General features: G+C 38.7%; 1 protein-coding gene across 2 annotated transcripts in view; it reads left to right on the plus strand.

The window, feature by feature from the left end:
- VIRMA (vir like m6A methyltransferase associated) overlaps positions 1-20,923 on the plus strand; it is a 25,557-nt gene extending 4,634 nt beyond the window's left edge. The window contains exons 5-25 of one of the 2 annotated variants that reach the window (XM_072410902.1): positions 818-992; positions 1,513-1,641; positions 1,910-2,179; positions 2,651-2,701; positions 5,634-6,786; positions 7,412-7,903; positions 7,993-8,147; positions 8,991-9,073; positions 10,054-10,147; positions 10,676-11,220; positions 11,326-11,561; positions 12,492-12,741; positions 12,831-13,048; positions 13,170-13,302; positions 14,402-14,551; positions 15,416-15,576; positions 16,442-16,538; positions 17,141-17,304; positions 17,937-18,268; positions 18,388-18,528; positions 20,510-20,923. In XM_072410902.1, coding sequence (XP_072267003.1) covers positions 818-992; positions 1,513-1,641; positions 1,910-2,179; positions 2,651-2,701; positions 5,634-6,786; positions 7,412-7,903; positions 7,993-8,147; positions 8,991-9,073; positions 10,054-10,147; positions 10,676-11,220; positions 11,326-11,561; positions 12,492-12,741; positions 12,831-13,048; positions 13,170-13,302; positions 14,402-14,551; positions 15,416-15,576; positions 16,442-16,538; positions 17,141-17,304; positions 17,937-18,268; positions 18,388-18,528; positions 20,510-20,664 — 5,184 coding nt within the window. In that variant the 3' untranslated portion in view covers positions 20,665-20,923. The remainder of the gene's footprint in view (positions 1-817; positions 993-1,512; positions 1,642-1,909; positions 2,180-2,650; positions 2,702-5,633; positions 6,787-7,411; positions 7,904-7,992; positions 8,148-8,990; positions 9,074-10,053; positions 10,148-10,675; positions 11,221-11,325; positions 11,562-12,491; positions 12,742-12,830; positions 13,049-13,169; positions 13,303-14,401; positions 14,552-15,415; positions 15,577-16,441; positions 16,539-17,140; positions 17,305-17,936; positions 18,269-18,387; positions 18,529-20,509) is intronic. The other variant, XM_072410901.1, reaches the window with a different exon arrangement.
- Positions 20,924-21,378: the final 455 nt, after the last annotated feature.

Below are 21,378 nucleotides of genomic sequence, written 5' to 3' on the forward strand. Positions count from 1 at the left end.
GAGCCTCCCGGGATACCTACGTCACGCATCCCAGGAGGCTCTTGGCTGCTCCTTCTGCGCATGCCCGAGCATTTCAGGCATGCGCAGAAGGAGCCCTTTCATCAATAGGAAAATGTGCAGTGAGATCGGCAAGTTCTTTCCCAATCTATGTCACCCGATCTTGCACCTGCGCAGTCCGAGATTGGGTGACGTAGGAAGAAAAACACAGAAGAAGAGGAGAAAATGTTGGCACCTGCTTTAAGAAGTGCCCTGAAAAATCTATCTGTGTAGAATATGAGGGTGCGTGTCCTTATAGCCTCATAGTTGTATATCTGCAGTGTGCCCCACCGACTCCTAATATCATAAGATTTGTTTTAAGTTTAGGTGATATCACCACTGTGTTGTTCAACATTCTCTTTGCTGGGGGTTCTGTCATAATGAAGTTCTGCTTTTACTATGATGGCTGTCCCCACAAAGAGACAATGTGCATGGCAATGCAAGGAGGTCAGTGATGAGGAAAGCTACAGGGACTTTTGGGATTTTTTAGGCAATACTGGTGATTAGTTTTTTTTTTTTTCTTCTTTTTTTTTATGGGGAATGTTAAGCAAATTCTAGATGTTTTTTTAACATGGCATAACACCTGCTAACCTGGTGACCTACATTTGTTGTGCATTATAAACCCAGGAATTGCGCCAATCAGTTGGAGTTCTACACATAAACTTGTGCAGTCTGATTTGGTTCCAGTTTATAGAAACATTTTACTTCCCTTTAAATAAGAAATTAGTTATCACACATTTTAACTCTAAATTTATAACTATGTATGTTTTTCTTTCATTAGGTTAATACAGATGGACTTGTGCTAAAGGGATGGTACAATTGCCTCACCTTGGCTGTCTATGGATCAGTTGACCGAGTGATCATAAATCATGAACGGGATTCTCCCCCTCCACCACCTCCACCGCCACCTCCACCACAGCACCAACAGATTGGACTGAAGAGGAATCCAAAGCACGGTTAGCATAAATTTTAGCTAATATGTTTTTGTATTCCTTTTCACAGGAGGCTTATCTATCTCTTGGTATTGTAGTTTGTTTACAACATATTGTTCACACATTATTTATTTTAATATTGATGTTAAAGTGCACATTTGCTGTCCACCTAAATCAATGCTTGTTAGTTATTAGAAATGCTGCGAAGATATCTGAAACTCCAGCACCTTCCCATGAAATTCTAGAAATTCTGAGGGGACAATCTTTGGCTTTGGCTGAACATTGCACTCCCTTTTACAGAGATGCTCAATACATTATGGTTTTGGCTAATATATTAAGTATTTCATTTCAATAATGTACTCAAATTTCATGTTTCAGTTGTTTTAAATATTTAGATTGTGGTTTAAACCAACTCTTCCACCTTGGATGTATCTAGTTAGCAATGTAGTTTTGATACTATAGTAGATTTAAAGCCACTTGTTTCCCTTTTGTATGTGCTTATGGCTCCACACTAGATTTTTTTTTTGTCTTTTTTCTTTGTTAGTTGAAGAAGAGAAGGAAGACCAATACAATGGTAGCCCACCAAGACCACAACCAAGAGGCCCCCGGACTCCCCCAGGTCCACCACCACCTGATGATGATGATGATGACGATGAGCCAATGCCAGCTGCAGGTACTTTTCTAGAAATTTGTCCTTTATTAGAGTTTTTTTTCAATAAAGACTGTTTCCAGTGTTGTGGAATGGGACATGTCTTCATCCTTCATTATGTCTAAGATGAATGGCCATGGTGTGCCCTATTTGTATAAGAATGTATGGAGCAATCAGTCTGGTGATGATAGTACCTTAGCTAAAAATGCATGCTTATCTTATAACAATGAGACATAGGAAAGGTCTCTCGTTGAGATACATTGAATATGAATGTTTTTTCTTTCTCTTCGAGGTGGTGAAAAAGAAGATGAGCGAGAACCAAGGGAAGGTTACTTTGAGCCAATTTCTCCTGATAGAGTATCTGCCCACCCCGATGGTGCTTACTCTGATGAAGAGGAAGGGGATGATGATCCTCAGGATGATGGGGAGGATGATGATGAGGAAGATGATGATGATGATGATCTAAATGCTGAGGAAGATGAAGATGACGATGATGTTCAAACTGAGGACAGCCTTGCTGATGAAGATGAGGATGAAGAGGAGGATGATGAGGAAATTGAAGGTACTACTACTAAGGCATTTACTTTTATTTCGCTTTGCACCATTTTGGATTTTTGGTGCTGCCAGTACAAGCAAGCTAACATTTCTTGTCTTATAAATCGGCAAATGACTGGAAACCAAATTTTAGATATAGTATGGGGAAAGTGGAGACTCAAACCAACTAGAAGTGTTTCTCAATAAAATTAGAAATTTCTTACTCTTTATTATACCGTGGTCCTAATATATGACCTTGTAAGCCAAACTTCAGAATTTAAACCTTGAAATGCATACTAAGATAATTTCATTCTTGATTGCTACATTGGTTGGTTTCTCCAGTCATCTACCAGGACTGAAAACCCCGAGAGATGATTGGTGTTCTCCTACAGGAAGCACAATCTGAAAACAAATAAAAAGCCCTCCCAGTCCCTCAGTTCCTAAGTTTACATTGTGATTCTTACTCCAGTGAAAAGGTTTTTGTTTGTTTTTTCCCCAGACCTTTTTGTGACTCCCAGGGGTCTCGGATCAGGTCTCCGTCTTGGATCAGGCAAGTTAAGCTAGGCTGCTAGCTTCCCCTGCATTATTGAAAGTAGCCCCATATTCTTACTACCGCTGCCCCAGGGTCTCAATGTTCAGCAAGTTAAATGACCTGAAGCTCCCAGTGTGTGCCATATCAACTCAATATGTCCAGGAGAAAGGGACCTGGCTGTAGGTTGGCTCTAGGTGGCCATGATTATCAGAGGCCCCTGCTATACTGGCCAAGGAGGATTATGTGGCTGAGATACTTTTTCATTTGAGAATTCACAGCATGAGGGGGGCGATTGGTGATGAGGAGATTACATCTTCTAGATCATGTTTTAGTAGTCTTTTTAACATGGGTGAACCCCTTGAAATAACTTTCAGATCTTTAGGGGACCCCTTCTATATTTATTTTATCCACAGCTCACAGTGCCTCTTACATTGATGGCCAGTGGGAATATTGTCACCCCTGTACATAGCCAAAAACATCATTAGTGTCACATAAACTGACCTGAGAGGCGCAAACTGCTCAAGGAATCCCTAGTAACCTCTGGAGGATCATAATTTCAGTCTTGGCATGGAATAGCTTGTCTGTGTTTCCTATTCCATGCTTATATACGTCAGTACCTCAATCCCACACTCACACCATTCTGTAAGGTGTGCTCAAGGAACTATAGGAGAAAAAAACAATTGGTGAGTTTTCTTGATGTCCACCAGGGTGTTCCTTATTAACAGGTGCAGAATCACTAGATACATTTTAGTTTAGGCTGCAGATTTATTTCCTTACTGCCTCAGTAAGCCTTACCTTTCCATTGTGATTTTAATTAGCCTGTAATGCTAAGACTTTACCAAACCACCATGTACTGGCTGTTATAACTAATGAGTTAAACATGTATGAGAGGCTGTATCCAAATTTTGATACCTCATGCTTTGTGTACAGAAGTCCTTTGTAGAATGGTACTACTATGAGCAGACATGTATGGAAAATCATGTATTTTCTTTTGTGTTTTTCTTTGAAGAGATTAAACAATTAATATGAGATCACAAAAATGCTGCAGCTCAGTTCCTCCATAGTAGGGTAGACTTCATGTGCTTTTCAAGTGTTATTATAACACACCTGTGGTTTTATGTTGAGAAATTGTATGTAGCTTTTTTGGGCTGCAGGGATTATCATGGCTCCAGCAATTTATTTCTAATTGCATAAACCAGAGTGAAGTAGCAGAGTGGCTGCTTATGGTCTTTGCTATAGGTTGCTGTTTAAGTCCCTTAGGAGTTATATTTGGTATCTATACAGCTCTAGCATCATGTATGGTACCTTTGGTTTGCTATGATTATAATTATTAATAAACCACAGGCAGTTTTGCATATGGTATTTGTTTTTGTAATTGTGTTACCTATTGCATCTAAAACAAATATATTGCTGCAGTTTATATAATATAAAGTGCTATGTTGAAGTAACAAATGTTTTCCTGCATATAGTATTTGTCATTGAAGAAACTCTGCAGTTAATACAAGGATGTGCACTTTTTTAATACCACCACTGAAATAACACAGGTTATTTTGCACGTTATTTCCTTTTGCATTTACAACACATGTATTCCTGCATTTTTTTTGCAACCAAACGTTAACTTTTGGTATTATCAGGCTTTATATGTTTATACTGGCATACTATGTTGATGACATATAGTAGCGTTGTTTTTTGGTACCATTGTTTTCTGTTCAGTAGTTTTCTATAAAAATGAATGGAGATTTCTTCATGCTTCAGTGTTCAACCGAGACATTTTTTTAACCCAGGTGTTAAGAAATTGTAGGTGGATGGCAGCCCCTGTACTGTAACTCAAAACTTCACTAACCATCCATAAACAACCCGGTTACTGAAAAGTGCTGGGTGGTCTCCAGCTAAAAGGGAGGACACGGCTTTATGCTCCAATACAGCAGAGTAATGTATCCTTTTAGGAGACTTCCATGTTACATAGCACTTAGATGTTGTGCTTATGCTCCACCATTAGACATGGGTATAGTCTATCCATCATTATGGCATGGCAGGAAGGAGAAGAATTCTTTCAGATTCTATTATATGTCCCAATGGCTCACAGTTCTCAGACATCTTTTTAGTATAACATTTGCAGGTTAGGTGTTGCTGTATGCTGAGTGTGACTTACACTTTGTTCCTGATGTATGTTCTTCAGCGGTCATATATACTATGTTGTCCCATTGCAGACCTCACTTGGACAATACAGTATGTGGTCTTTTGTAGCAGCATTGACCTTTTTGCCCTGATGGTTAGCATTTCCTTAGATTTTCTTGCATTTGTTAAAACTAAGAGGAGACTTCATACGTGTTTTTTCTTTTTAGGAACATTTATTGTTTTAACGCCAGGACTTCTTTTTGGTAATCCAGGGTGTAACCCCAAAAAAAAGAATACATTTTGCTAGTTTTTTTTTATAGTAGACAGGATTAGTCATTGGGCATTGACAACTACTCCTATGGGGGGTAAACTCTGCCATATGTATGTGACAATTGTAACCCATATGAGACAATAAGACTTGCTTTTAGAACAGTATTGTGTATACATATATCATTTGATACTTGGGTCATGACCTTGAAGCTGTGAGGCTTTTGTTTTCTTTGTTTATGTATTTTAGAGTGTATTAAAAAAAAGAAACCTCCTGCCACCCAATCTGGAGATTCCAGGGTTTCTTTTAGGGGTCTGACTTAAAGTACCCTGTAGTTCAGCACTGGTCCAATATAATATTGCCACAACTTGGTAATTGGTTCAAGGTTTTTCACAAGCTTACGGAGTTCCCTTTTAAAAGGGGGGTTTAACTTTAGAGCCTTTTTGGCACATCTATTTTTAAATGATACAAAAATGTGATATTTATGTAACTTGTCAAAATAGGTAGTTTGTTCGTGCTCTCCTGTTAAGACCTGTTCCTGATTACAGTTGTTCTCATTCATAGGAGATGACGTTTATGAGTTGATCTCCAGTGATGAAGATGGAATTGCTGACTTTGAAAGAGAAGCATTTAAATACCCAAGCTTTGATATTGATTACACGCCTGAGGATTTAGCATCTGTGCCCACCATGACTTATGATCCTTATGATCGTGACCTAGGCCCTCTCCTGTACTTCAACTGCCCATACAGAACTGCTTTTGAGAATGAAGTGAACAAGCTGCGTGATCAGGACCTTGATAAAGAAACTTCTGGGGCCAACGAGACATCAGTTAAACTATTGGAATTATTGGATCTGTATCAGGACGACAGGGGCGCAAAGTGGGTTACAGCACTTGAAGAAGTACCTAGCCTCATAGTAAAAGGACTGAGCTTTTTGCAGATTAAGGAACCAGGAAGGGACCATCTCAGCCATTTAGTCGATTGGGCCATGCAAGCTTTGGATTTGCAGCTGGCTCTGCAACAACCTATAGCCTTGAATGTTCGACAACTGAAAGCTGGCACCAAGTTGGTGTCCTCCCTGGCAGAATGTGGCACTCAGGCTGTAGAGTCTCTAATAAATGGTGATGTTATCGACAAGTTATATAACTTGCTGTTTGCAGAACATGTGTCCTCTTCTCTCAAATTAAATGCTTTTAAATCCCTGGACAGTGTCATCAGCACAACTGAAGGAATGGATGCATTTTTACGGAACCATACAGAGATGCAAGTGAAAAGTGGTTACCAAAGACTTTTGGAGTTAATTTTGTTGGACCAAACTGTTAGGGTTTTCACAGCATGCTCTGCTATTCTCCAGAAATGTCACTTGTATGAAGTTCTTTCTGATGTAAAGAGAACAGCAAATCACTTAGCTGATATCACTCCTCCACCTCCTTCAAACTCTGTAGAGCCAGATCAGGAGACTGCTTCTGCTGCAGACAGGACAAACCGTAACTTTGATAATGATGGGGAAGTTCCCATGGAAATGGACAATCTCTTGGAATCTACCAGTATTAGTGAAGGGGATTTAGAGAAATTGGTGGAATATCTGAATGAGATATTACATGTATTAGAGACGGCACCACATGCTATGATTCAGCCTCCTGTGAAGTCTTTCCCAACAACTGCCAGAATCACCGGACCACTTGAAAGGGATGATCCTTATCCTGTCATATTTCGGTAAGGTGGATATGTTCTCACTATAATAGTAAATGTTCAATGTTCTTCACAAAACAAAAACATTTTCAGCTAAATCGAATAAAGCAGGCATGTAAAATACTTGTGAGGTAAAGATTACAACTACATATTTAGTACAGCATTTATACCACATTAACAAAATTTCATACTAGTTTGTTAATCAAAAGTAGGTATTTCTTCTTTTTTAACCACCTTATACAGCTGTTTGACCCTAAAAAAGCCAAATTATTTGCTTCAGGTCTCAGTGTTCAACCCACAATGTTTTTTAAAGCCCAGTGGGAAGATATTGTAGGTGGAAAGATATTGTTAGCTTGTATCGCCATAAAATATATTCTCAGGTGCAGTCTGCCTAAAGCTGGACAGTGTTAGTTGGCCTTTGTAAACTCTCTCAGCCCATATACTCTGGAAATTGGAATGGGTTGGGAGGCACTTCAGTTGAAAAGCCAGCTTATCACCACAGGGTAGGGAAGGACATTTTTCATCAGCATCTCATTTTTCATGCTACCCAACATCAGACTTTTAGGAAGCCTGTTCAGTTTTAAACCTGTAAAATCTGCTCTTGACTGAGTTGTTTTTTTAATTTTATTGACATTTTTGTACTCTTTAGGTTCCTGCACAATCACCAGTTCTTGGAGTCTGCAACGCTGCTTTTGTCTCTCCCAGGCACAAGCTCTCACCCTGGGATTGTTCAGGCTGTAAGAGAGATATTGAGGTTCCTGGCACAGTCCCAGAAGGGCCTTTTGTTCCTTTTGTTTGAGAATGAAGCAACGAACCTAATCGCCAGAGCCCTGAGCCAGGTGTCTGAACAAGATCAGGATGATAATCTACAGACTGAGGGTAACAGCGAGGACTCGTGCGCCTTGTGGCTCCTTCATGCCACCCAGGCTCTGCAGTACATCTCTGAACTTTTCCACCACTTCCAGCACTGTACAGGCGCAGAGGAAGCAGATCATGCTAATTTGCTGGGAATTCTTCACAACCTTTACCTGATCAGTTTCAATCCTATAGGCAGGTCCGCTGTGGCCCATGTCTTTAGCCTGGACAAGAATTTACAATGTCTCATAACCTTAATTGAGTTCTGTTCAAAGGAAGCACTTGGGTAATTTCTTGTTAAACATGTTTACCATTAACATTGCATACTAAACTCTAGTTGTGATACTCATTTAAATGTGTGAATATTATTTTTAGGGATGCAAAATCAAAAAAATCTGTAGCCTATAACTACGCTTGTCTGCTTGTGTTGCTGGTGGTGCAAACCTCAAATGATGTTCAAATGTTGGAGAATCACTCTGGATCTCTACTGAAGCTGTGTAAGGCCGATGAGAACAATGCCAAGCTGCAAGGTAAGTGCTGCCTAACACTAGCCAGCTCTTTTGAGATACACTTTTCAAATGCCAGAAGGTGGATTTAATACATAAATGTAGCGCATGATTTAGAGCTCACTCTCCCACTGAATTGCAGATATTCCAGCATCTGGCTTTCCTAGCTAGCACATAAGAAATTTTCTTTACTATTTACTAGACTTGAAAGTCAGATGGGACACAGGTGTTGTTTATTTTAATTTTTTTTTTTAAATAAAAAAAGTGTAATATGAAATTTAAAAACTTTTGGTAATGTGTTTTTTTTATTGTATAGGGAGTTAATTTTGTGGTATGGCATCCTATATATACAGCATGATTTTCGTTTCTGATTAGTTTATATGTGCACTATTATTCCACATGTCATAGGGGGTCAGACTGTAGATCAGGAAAAACTTTCTTGCACAGACATCAATGTGGAGAGGACAACATGTGGCCATCTGTCAATTGTAGAATGTGAGCTCTTTAGGTGCAGCTAAGATCCTATTGATACTGTAGATCCTATTGATACTCTCTTCCTGTTAATAGTTTTGTAACATTTAGAAAAGACAACTATATTTGTTTTATATAAAATGCTTGTTTAAGCAGGGCCTCTATTTGTTCTGGCTTTATATGACTTTTGCAAGAAGCTTGTAATATGCGTTCCTTAACAAGGAGGTGACCCATTACTATGCATATTATATCAGCCCATATAATGAGGAATAAAGCTAACCTTTATTGGTGTTCATACCAAAGTGTACATATCTGTTATCAGTTCATATTTTAAAAAATATATAGTTGTTCTCTATCTAGCCTATAATAATACTTTTGTTTGTTTTCCTTTCCTAGAACTTGCGAAATGGTTGGAACCATTGAAAACTATCTGCTTTGAGATAAATTGTATCCCCAGCCTAATTGATTATATTAAGCAGGCAAGTGTATTAGATTGTTTACAGGAAATTAGAATTTTGTAAAGTAATCATAATTTATAACTTTTATGTATAAATAAAGAGTACCTGAACATTTACCTCTATTGATGAAAATTTGGCTTTGTACTCCCAACATGTGTTCAAAGGCGGTCAGGTAAATCTTCATTTTCGCAGAACATGTAACCAAATCCCTTATAATTTGTCGCCGAGAGACTATAACAGTTTATTTCCCTGGAAAAGGGCCACTGCTTATTCAGTCTTCTCCCCAACCCCTTTTAGCTGGGTGCACCACCTGGTACTTTTTTACTATTTGCAGTGTGAGATCTAAAGCATTTCTTCCTCTGACTAGTAGTCTGAGGAGATTAAGTGATGCCACTCCTTTGCTGTTTATTGTTCTTCTTAGTGGAGGCTCTGACATGAGAACTCAAAGCTCTCCTTCCAGGATGGCTACCTCCACATTGATACACTGTTGACCAGGATAGCAGTCGCCAACCGGTGGTTCGCAAGAAAATTTTGACCATGTTCCCTGTACAGATTGCAGGCTCAGGGAAATGGGCGGGTTGTGTCTCTGGGGAGTGGGTGGGTTCTGGCATCATGTCGTCACTATGGGTGAAGTTTCTTCCACTTTAAGTGACACCCTGCTCCCCACGCATGCGCGTTCCGGAGCTGGTGATTTTAGTGGTCCCTGGGTCTGAAAAGGTTGGCGACCACTGGACCAGAAGACATGGTAATGGGGAAATATAAGCTTAAGGTAAACCATAGGCAATAGTAATGTCTCCTAGTCCTTGCTTGTTTTCTTTCTTGGCACAGCTTCCAGAGTTCAGTTTCTCTTTAGTTGTCACAATTCAGCTTGCTAACTTTTAGGGGAGCAGGGACAGGTAAAGAACAAGATGCTTTGCCAGTACTAAGATGTTTGTTTATTCATGTACTTATCTTGGTTTTTATTTCTTTATTTATCCCTTTATTTTGTTTTTTCTTACTAGAATGTTGACAATTTAATGGCCCCAGAAGGTGTGGGAATCCTGACTGCTCTTAGGATTCTTTGTCATGTGGCTTGTCCACCATCATCTGTTGAAGGTATGAATTTAACCCATTAGATTTCAGCACTCTGCCCCCAATTTCACTGAAAATTTTCAGAATGTGTATTATAAGTTGAAATGTAATGAGAGGTGGGTTGCGATAGTAAAACAAGAATTACTGGAAAAAGACATAGACCCCCTGTGATATGTGAGAGCTCAATTGTGCTTGTTTTGAGAAAGAAGTGCAGTAATTATAGCTACAGCAAGTATTTTTGAAGTATAAGATTTAGAAATAAAATTGTTAATAATGAAAAAGTTTGACACAGCGTGCAAGTGTACAAGTGAAACATTTACTGGAAGCTAAGAATCTTTGACATCTAGGCTTGTAAGATCGCACTGTACAACACAATGTACAGCCCAATGTACAGATTGAAGAGTTGTAAAGGATTTCTGTTTTGACCTGCCTGTACAGTTGTTGAGTTTTGCTTTTTACATTTTCTGGTAACACATATTAATATTGTAGTGAATTAGTGTAATTGGTATTTCAACCAGTGTTATTATTTTAATTCTAACCTGTATCCTTCAGGACAACAAAAAGATCTTAAATGGAATCTCGCTGTCATTCAGCTTTTCTCAGCTGAAGGATTGGACACTTTCATTCGCATCTTGCAGAAAATGAACAGCATCCTCATCCAACCATGGAGACTCCATGTAAACCTTGGAAGCACTTTGTATAGGGCAATCACAATTTCTGTGGCCCGCTGCACTTTGTCACTGCTCAAGACGATGCTGACTGAGCTTTTGAGAGGGGGCTCATTTGAGTTTAAGGACATGCGTGTTCCATCCACATTGGTCACCCTGCACATGCTTCTCTGCTCCATACCTCTTTCTGGAAGGTTGGATGGAGAAGAGCAGAAGATCCAAATTGACATTATCAGCATCCTTTTGACTTTTACACAAGGAGTAAATGAGCAGTTGACTATCTCTGAGGAAACACTGGCCAATAACACATGGTCATTAATGCTCAAAGAGGTTCTTTCCTCTGTTCTAAAAGTACCCGAAGGATTCTTCTCTGGACTCATCATACTGTCAGAACTTTTACCCTTCCCACTTCCAATGCAGACAACTCAGGTAAAGGATCTGGTCTCTATTATTCAATAAAAGGCCAGTCCATAATTTATTACAGATGAATGATCCCCAAGAAGTGGAGTTTGATGAGGGTCTCTTGTCTTTCAGGCTTTTGATTCACAGGACATTGCAGTGGCTCTCAACACCAGAAAGCTGTGGAGCATGCACTTACATGTTCATTCCAAGCTGCTTCAAGATATTGTTAAATCTTTCTCTGGAACATCTTGTCAGCCCTTGTTGCATATGATAAGACGAGTCTGTGTACAGCTGTGTGACCTGGCCTCACCCACTGCGCTCCTGATTATGCGTACAGTATTGGACCTTATAGTTGAAGATCTACAGGGGTATGTGAAGCTTTATTCTTCATTTTTTGGACATTTAAGAGGATATTCTCTGCTAAATGTACAGATATCAGAAAGTCAAGTCATTTCAAAGTTTGTCAAACTAGTTGACTTGTAAACTAGTGAGGGTTTTAAAAAAACAAAGTATATGAGGAAAAAGTAAAGCTCTGTTATTTGCTGTCCTTGTTAATTCTCTTTCAAGACATCCATCTGCTTTGCTTAACTGGAAAGCTGACCTGCTATGAAAATGCACAGTTTACCATTTAGACCCCCCTCTAAAGTAATTGCATAAAACATTCCAAAATCATACATTATGAGAAAAATATACTTTACTTATGTTCTGACTTCGACCTGTGGCTCATTTGCAACCTCCAATTTCCCAGCATCCTGCCAGGGTCTGTGATGTCACTCTTGCCCAGGTGTTTTGGTTGTGACCTGGAGTGTAATAGTTTTTTTCTTTTTCTTTATTTTACTCTTAATGTTTGATGTTGTTTAATTTTTGTTGTTTTACAAGGGAAGATAAGATTCTAAACAATAGGTGGACTTGGCATTTTATTTAAGCATAATATACAGCTGCAGCATAGTTTGCATTCATTATTCCTTTGATGTTATCTGCATATACCTACCCCCCCCCACAGGCTTTTATGTTTGTCTAGCCACACTCCGTTGTCATCTCCCTGCTACAATATCCCAGCCTGTCCTAAGTGTTTGAGTTTCCTGGTGTCAGACATGGCCCTAAAGTAGCAGGGCTCAGTAAGTATGACGTTGTGGGGCTCAGTAAATATGACTACCTGAGGGGGATGAGCTATCTATAGACTCTTATTTTGCCCTTAATATAGAAAATGATAATGCTGATTATGCTGTTTACTCCAGAGGCCTTCTGTGCCTGCCAGTAAATGATACAATAAACTAACGTAATTATTTTTGTTTCAGTGGTCCAGAAGATAAGGAAAAACAGTGTACAGGCCAGACAGCCCGTCTTCTTGCTCTTTTGGACTCTCTGACTGCCCACAGGGCCTGCAAAGTTGCTGTTCTACACCTTATCAATGGAGGTAAAGGTGATGAACGTTATAGCGAAGTTTTCCAAGAAATGCTAAACATCATGAAGTCTGCAGTCGACAACATCACCCATCAACAATGTTCAGAGTATATTTCCTCCATTGTGCAGTACCTCTGTGACCAGGTAGAGCTCTCTGATAATCCTGGTGCTAGAATTTGGTCTTTGTACAATTTGTTTTTATTTATAACAATAACTTTCTTCTACTCTTGTAGGATATTGCGCTCATTCTGCCAAGCACAGGTGAAAGCCCCGTGTCCGATTTAGACCAACTGTCCAATTCCTTGCCTGGCAAGGATCTCCTTTCATCAATCTGTGACGGGTTAATAGAGACTTTAGGCAATAATGACAGCAGTTACACTTCAATTCTTACCTGTATTCGCACTATGATGTTCCTCTCTGAGCATGAATATGGCTTTTACCACCTTAAGAGGTACTGGATATGACTATGAGCAGTCAGCTATTTTTTCCTCAGGCAAAAAAAAAAAAAGCTTAGAGTATGGGGAAAAAAGAAGTGGCAGATTGATACATATATTTTCTTTGATTTTCTACAGCTCTCTCAGGAAACACAACAATTCACTCTACTTATTGTTGAAGAGAATAGTGAGTGGATTTGGTAAGGACATGGGAGAACTGGCGTCCTCCTTCTTGGATTTCATGAGACAAATCCTGAACTCTGACCCAATGGTAAGTAGACCTTTTGTTTATTTGCTTCACTTTTTCTTTCAAGATAGTTTTTTACAGGTAAATCAGTGCATTGTACTATTAAAAACAAAATGAACCCCTTTTAAAATACATCAGATCATGTTAATTCAATGGGTGAGTGGGGTGTTAAAACTGTACCCGATGAATGGGTAATATTGGTCCAAAACATACAGTTTTATCGTTGTATAGATGATAATCAATTGGCTAGTTTTAAAATGGAATTCTTGGGTAAATTGTTTACGTGACCCATACCTCAATACAAGTTTTTGTAAAATGTTAGACACTAGAGTATATGGCAAGTATTGCTTGCAGTTATGCAACAAATTGCAAGCTCAGAGCCAAGTAAAAACTAATCACAGACTTCAGGTTATACTTATGTAGAGTATACCTGGGCCATAGAAGAGAGATAAAGAATTATTATTTGGAGAACGAAAGTATGAGATGCTATTACAATAAACAGGTGAATAATCCCTGCAGATATACATTTTTTGCTTATCTTCAAGTTTTCTCCTTTTACCCAGTATACTAATCCTCTGACATGATGAAACATTGAGCATTATTAGGCAACATGTATGAACTCCAGGAGTGTCAAGCCCTTTTCATGTTTTACAGGAAGAATTTGAATTACATTTATTTGTTCCTTCGTACCTTATACCTTCATACCTCTGCACCTAAACCCTAATAAAATTATGAGTAAGAAGAGGTGGAAGAAGTTGTAAATAGCAATAAGGTCATCAGTAAGGGTTTTTTTTAAGGAAGAGTTTGATTTGTCTTCAAGTGGTTGAGCTAAGCTCATTAATAGGCTTAATGAGCTAAGCTCATTATTAGCTATACATACAAATGGAAATGGATGTAATATACTTTGTTGACCAGTGGCATTAGGAATTGGCCTTGAGTCTTTTAGTAATTACTGGATTATTGGACAAGAACACATCAGAGTCCTCTACCTTGAAAGCATTTGCCTTGGTTATTTTGAATAGAAAGTAGTTTTTCAGTTTTCTTAATTCTCCATACTGTTGTAAAGTGATTTGCTCCTACTCTCATTACTCGTGGTATTAAATGATGACTTTTTATTGTGTAGGCTTCTGCGGATGATGGAGGAATGATGGAAGTTGATGGATCTCACCACTCTAAGACCATGGGGCTAAGTCCAGCTGAGATGAAGCATTTGCTTCTCAGCAGAGAAGATGTGACTCAAAACCTGGTTTTGGATCTGGAGAAACTTGTCTTGGTATGCTTTAAAGAATCATTGCCTTTATTGTTTGTAATTTAGACCTATAGGATTATTTTAGAAGAATGTGTTCCTAAATGTAGCACTGCCTGACTTCTAGCTTCTGGGTGATATTTGAAATGGCTAGAAAAGTTTATGTAGAAAATACATCTGGTCTGCACAGTGCAGTGCAATTCTTCTGGTGAAAATCAACATTGATTAGACAAAAGATGTTTATTGCTGTCTGTGTCATTTATGGGCAACGTTTACCCACAGGATCTGAGAGGAAACATCATTGACAGTTGTCATGTTACACCTTTGGAAGTTTTTTGTAACCTCTTGTTTCAGTGTCAACTGTCACATTTACCTGTCCGGGTGGGCTTGTTGCGTTGGTGTTTTTATCTTCAATCTGTCTTACTGTAGAGCATTTTATTTTTTAAGGATGTTTGTGGGGATGCATGAAGGCATCTAATATTTATTAAGCTTTCCTTATAGCGGACCTACACTCAAAATTTTTACTTTAGATAAAAGAGTAGTCAACCTCTTCATATATAAAGTAAAAATTTATTTTTTTAAGTGCAACGCCTTTGCAACGCAAAAAAAGGGTGCAGCACGGGCCCTTTCTGTCATGATCGCTGCAGCGTCATGCATCCTGGAAGGCTCTGGCTACTCCTTCTGCGCAGGCCCGAGATCGGCATGCGCAGAAGGAACCTTTTCTTTAATGGAAGGAAAAAAATGCCAATCTCACACATGCGCAATGAGATTTGAATGCCAGGATTGCATGTGGCATTGACGTGGTAGAGACTTATGATGATAATACACAATTTACTAAAGATTGCTAGTCATTGTTCCAATGTTAACTTGCTGTTTTCTTTGCTATTGCAGGAGCAATCAAAAGAAGACGATAGTCTGGAGTCTTTATTGGACAATGTGGTTGGATTCAGGCAGATACTTGAAACAGTGAAGGAGCCATTACCACTCAGTGACCAGGATGTGGAGCCAGCTTTAGCCACACCAGACTCCCTGCAGAACCTGTTTAATAACAGGTAACAAGGAATTGAATTTTAGTATACTGTTAAGTTCTTTATCTAGGTTGTTTAGGGTAATAGCTTACTGGCAGGTTTTCTTCCAAAAAAAAAAACTGATAGGTAAAGTAAGATATTTTTTTTTTGGGAGGAGAATGGTGGCATGAATGCTCAGGGACTAGCACTCACTTTGCAGCAGTGGGCTCAGTTTAAGCCACAAGCCTGCTACATTGAGATTGTAAGTTCACCCCATGTTTTTTGTGGGTTTCCTCCCTTATCCTAAAAACATACTGGTAGGTTTATTGGCTTTCCCCCCAAATTAGGCTTTGACTGGTAATGGCATGAAATCACTCAAGTGTGGTTGGATTTTTTATTATCCTATATAATTGCATACATAAATATCACAGAAGTTTATATTTATTTGGAGAGAGATGGTGAAAAGGGATCTATGCTTACATATAAATCACAAACTACATAAAATCATAAAGTGCAGCGCTGGGTCCCCTAAAATTGACCTTAGATTGCATTAAAGGCATATGACTATGGTAGGGACAATAGATTGTGAGCCCCTTTGAGGAACAGCTAGTGAAATGATTATGGACTTTGTACAACGCTGCGTAATAAGTCTGTGCTAAATACTGTGTAATGATAATACAGTGGGCACAAAGGCACACAGTTTGGAGACTAAACTAAGGTAGCTTTTTTCTAAACTCTGATGTTTTTAAGGATGGTATCCCACTACCTGTCATTCTCGACAACACATTTGCCTGTTATTATTCAAAGCTTATTTACATGAATGTACTGTTGTCTTTACTATTCTAGCATATTTGGCAGCACCCCTATTTAAAGCACAATTAATTAAAGCTATTAATCTGATATATTTTAGGACTGTGTACATTATAGCAGACGTGATGGACGAGCAGCTGAAGTCTTTGTCATTTTCACCATTCCAGCCAGAGGAAGCAGACATGGACCTAGACATGGTACCAGCCTCTATATTTTCTCTTTTACATTTCAGTTCACTATATTACAATCAATCATTTTATTGTGTATCTACATTCATAACATGTATAATGGATTCCTTGAAAGGTTTGCATGTAGTCCTTAGTGGTTCATCATCTGGGATGTCCTAAAAAAGCAAGAAAAAGTGGAGCTCTAACCATGTCATTTTTAAAGAGATCCATGCTTGACCTTAAGTATAAATGTTCTTTTTTAATTATATAAACAGTTCAGCTCTGCAGAAGTTGTTCAAATCAACCCCCCCCTTTCATATTGTGTCTGGCACTTTAGCTTGTCTTCCCATCTTCAATAGGAGTGCTTAACGGAAACAAATAAGTTCCATATTTGTTTAAATTGTACTTAATTATTAGTCTTTTTTAAAATCCTTTGGACATTAATGATATTGTGTAAGGACCACAGTTAAAGGGGATTTTCTTACTTGAGGTGAACCCTTTAAGAAATTAAAAACAAACGTTTTTTTTTACAAAAGGAAACACTATTGATGAAAAACCTTGAAAAATCAATCTCACTCAGTCTTCTGGTCTGGTACTGAGCCCATGTCTTTGCTTCATATACTTTATTACAGATGAAAGTTGATTTGATCGACCTTTCGGCCAAATGCTGCAGTGATTTTGACTTAAAAGCAGAATTGGAAAAATCCTTTTTGTTGGAGCCTTCCTCACCTGGAAGAACAAAGACCACTAAAGGATTTAAACTGGGAAAGCACAAGCATGAAACCTTTATCACTAGGTGAGTTTTTTTTTTTTTTTTGGTTCTTTATCTTTACTTTTTACTTTGCAACATTTTACTCCACAAGAATACTTTTTATATTTGCTATCTAGCGGCACAAACCAACATTTAAACTGTTTAAGTTTTCTGTTGCAAACACATATGAAGCCACACTAAGACCATTTTGCAAAACTGATCCTTGAATTTAGTCTAATAGTTTAAATCTTAAGATCTATATGGTACCTGAACAATTTGATGTTTTTATGCCTTGGATGCCCTTCCTCCTCAAGGGCAACAGAAGCCCACACTTTCTCAATGGCAGCTAAAGACCACCATGGTGTATCGGCACCTAATTTAAGAATTAGATGCACACTTTAGAAAATGGTTCATTAGTGCCATATGATAGGGATCTGTTGTGGTCCCATCTAGAAGCATTAAGAGAACCCCAAAAAGATGGGTGACTTGTAACTGAAACAATAAAACAAAATTGCCATTTCGGAGTGTTTTGTTTAGCATTTACCAGTTTACTTTGTCTTGAGCTTCTCTTAACTTTAAAAGGTGTTAAAAATTATGTTCTGTCAGAGAATAGAAAAATACCACAAAGATTAGGTGTTCTTCACCACTGATGAATATTCTTTCCTCTGTTTATACAGCGGCAAGTCTGAATATATTGAACCAGCAAAGAGAGCCCACTTTGTTCCTCTTCCTCGTGGGAGGGGCAGGGGTGGCTTTGGACAGGGTATGCGCCCCCATGACCTATTTCGCCAGAGAAAACAAAATACAAGCCGCCCACCCTCTATGCATGTGGATGATTTTGTGGCAGCTGAACGTAAAGAAGTGGTGCCACCTGTTGGGATCCCGCCTCCAAAGCGGCCACCTAAGGCAACTCAGAAGGTCTCATCAAGAGGTGGTTTTCCAGGGAACCGTGGTGGCAGAGGGGCTTTCCATAGTCAGAGCAGATTCTTTACACCACCTGCTCCAAAAGGTAGGTATTGGGAATAAAAATTACTCCACTGGCTTTGATAATTTTTATTACTGTTTGATAAGTAAACTGGTAAAGGTGATTAATTTTAATGTTTGATAAATTGTCTGGTTTATTTTTAGTAAACTACAGTCGTCGTGAGGGAGTTCGCGTTATAAACTGGCCTGCCCAAGCTGCTCCACGAGCCACTTATGTGGAAAGCAGAGGAGCACAAAGCAACTTTGACAGAGGACCTTTGCCCCCTCTGCGACAAAGCTCTACAGGTAAGTAGGCCCTGTCATCAATAACTCCCTGATACTTGTTTTAGTTGTATGAAAGAAGGAAGCTGGTTGCCTATTTTTAGTATGAGACTTACTAAGGATATAACTGATATAACATCAATTTCGCCCAATTGGTAAATGTATCACCTCCACTGTCACATTCCTGAATATTTATCCAACACAAACAAAGCAGACCACATGTGGAGCTTTTAAAGCAGTAAAAATAACATTCAATGCTTTTTATATCAAAATATTTTTATATAATATATATTTATTTTAAATTTATAAATATAAATAAATATATTTTAAAATACAAAATACCCCACAGGTGAACTCTCCAATAGGACCTCCGTATCAAAGGAAGAGCAGTTAGCCCACTATGGTCATTTTTTTTCAATCCTTCATAACCATGATTCTATGCTCCATGACCTACCACAGTCGCTTTCTTAGAAACAGATGCATGTGTTTTTGTTATCCAAAAAGTCCCACATGTGGTCTGCTTTGTTTGTGTTGGATAAGGATATTATTAAACTAGAGGTATTGGTGTGCACCAATGGCTAGCCTTCAGTTTCATAATCTTTTTCTAGTTCAGTGGTTTGACACAATTTTTTATGTATGATTGGGAACTGTAGGGAATTAGCAAAAAAGTCCAAAATATAAAGGTACTTGGACAACTTGATGCAAATTGTTCCTATATATTGGAAAAAAGGTCTGGATGGACAATAATAGTCTGGATGGTCAGTGACTTGATAAGTACAGTCTGTTAGAATGTGGTCTACTGGATATTAGGGCAGGACAGACATTTCAGCTTACAGGTAATAGAATTGACTAGAATATATATTCACCAGTAAATCTGTCATGCAAGTCAATATGAATAGCCAAGAACATAACACACAGGGATTATGTAGCTGTCACTGCGTGTGAATTTATGCTTAGTTTGTTCCCTTCATTACCAACCATTCTAACCTCCCATGCATTGCAGCACACTTCATTACTGTTTGTTTTTTCATCTTGTTAGCAAACAATAGCAGATCATGGTCATTGTTCATCTTGTTAGCAAACAATATATATAAACTAAGACGATTGGGGTAACTTACAAAATTACTTACAGCACTACGATCATGTATACAGTTTATATAGAAATGGCTGACTTTATTCTCTTGTTAGTAAATGGTATTACTAGCTCTGTTACAAAAGGCTGCATTCTCCAGCTCTGTAGTTCCTTGTCTGAGCGCCATCTATAATCATGTCAGTTACAGTTCAGAGTTTTCCCACACTTTGTTTCACCAGTCTACATTGTAGCAGCTGTTTGGTTTAGATGTATTTACTAACATTTGCTTTAGAACACTTGAACAGGCTTTTCACCCAGCTGCTCGGTAATGTATGCCTGCCCTTAAGATCCAACCCTCCAACTTGACCACAGTAGATAGCTGTTCATGGTGTAACACTGCATGCACTGTCATTGCAAAGAGCACCTCCATTAATATTATTATTATGCAGTAATAAAATAGCGCCAACATATATTACACAACTCTGGACATTAAATAGGGGTTGCAAATGACACAGACAAACTGTGGAGGAGGAGGAAAGGATCCTGCACAGAAGAGCTTACAATCTAAGAGGTGGGGGAAGCAGCACACAATAGGGGGGGGGGGGGGGGGGTTAGATAGCAAGTGGTGGGAATTAGTGAGGGTTTTAAGAAGACAGAATAAGACGGGTAGGCAAGTTTGCATACATACACAATACTGTTATTACTATTGGCAGGCGCTGTGGGAAACTTGGAGAAACCTTGGGTTTTGTGATGAAAAACTGATCCAGAACAAATATTCAGAATAGGAGTTTTGAGGTTTTCAGAGATAGTCCTAACATATCACGCATGTTTTTTGTTTCAGTAAATATACAGTGTAGGATAACGGTACTGTTAGTTTATTATATTTATGGAGCTTTATGCTGGGCATTGATGAATGTATTTCTCCTTTGTTAGGATACCGTCCAAATCCACGTGAACGAGCTGCCAGGGGCCGTGGGGGGCAAGGCCCATCCTGGACTAATGCAACAGGCAGTGGTAACACTTCCCGTGGAAAGTTTTTGGGGGGAAATGGCAGCAGGGGACGTCATGTTCGCTCCTTCACCAGATAGGAGGAGATCTGCAGGACATCTTTATATATGTGAATACTTTCTGAGATTGTTGGCACATTCAGCACTGATGGACCAATGGGCAAAGTGATTTGATACTGTGGCATCTCTCCTAGTGGATCTTAAGAATGCAGATGTATTTTGATACAAATGCTCAGAGTCAAAATGTAAAACATTTTATTTTTTTGTACAGTATAGTAATTTGTGTGTTTGTCTTTTTTTGAGCATTTTTTTTAATTAAAAATGAGAAATCCACAATTGATATCAGTTATTTTTTTCAATTACACAAGTTGTGTCATGTTGAGCAAAAGACCTTTAAGTGACCGTGTTGCAATAAAGGAGTTACTAGGGCATTGTTTACCTGTAAAAAAAAAATTGTTGTAAATACTCTTTTTGGTTTTTGCACCACAAAGATCCTGAGAAATCTGTGCATCAAAGCAAAACTAAATCCTCCCATTCTTTCTGACTTCAGATGGCACCATCATAGTCTCTATTAAATGTGCAGTTGCTATGTTTGCTGCATGTGATCCGCCTAAATTTGACACCAGCCATTTGAGAGCTGACATCATTGCCTATTCTCACTGGAAGCATGCTTCTAAAGTGACTGTTTTGGTTAACCATTAAATCAGAAAGGTAAGTTCCACTTCAAGCCTACACGAAACATTGTCATACTCGGTCACCTGCCAATCTTGTTGGGTTCTCAAGCTTTTGACCTAA

Source organism: Pyxicephalus adspersus, chromosome 5 (assembly GCF_032062135.1).
Source record: "Pyxicephalus adspersus chromosome 5, UCB_Pads_2.0, whole genome shotgun sequence".
Classification (NCBI taxonomy): Eukaryota; Metazoa; Chordata; class Amphibia; order Anura; family Pyxicephalidae; genus Pyxicephalus; species Pyxicephalus adspersus.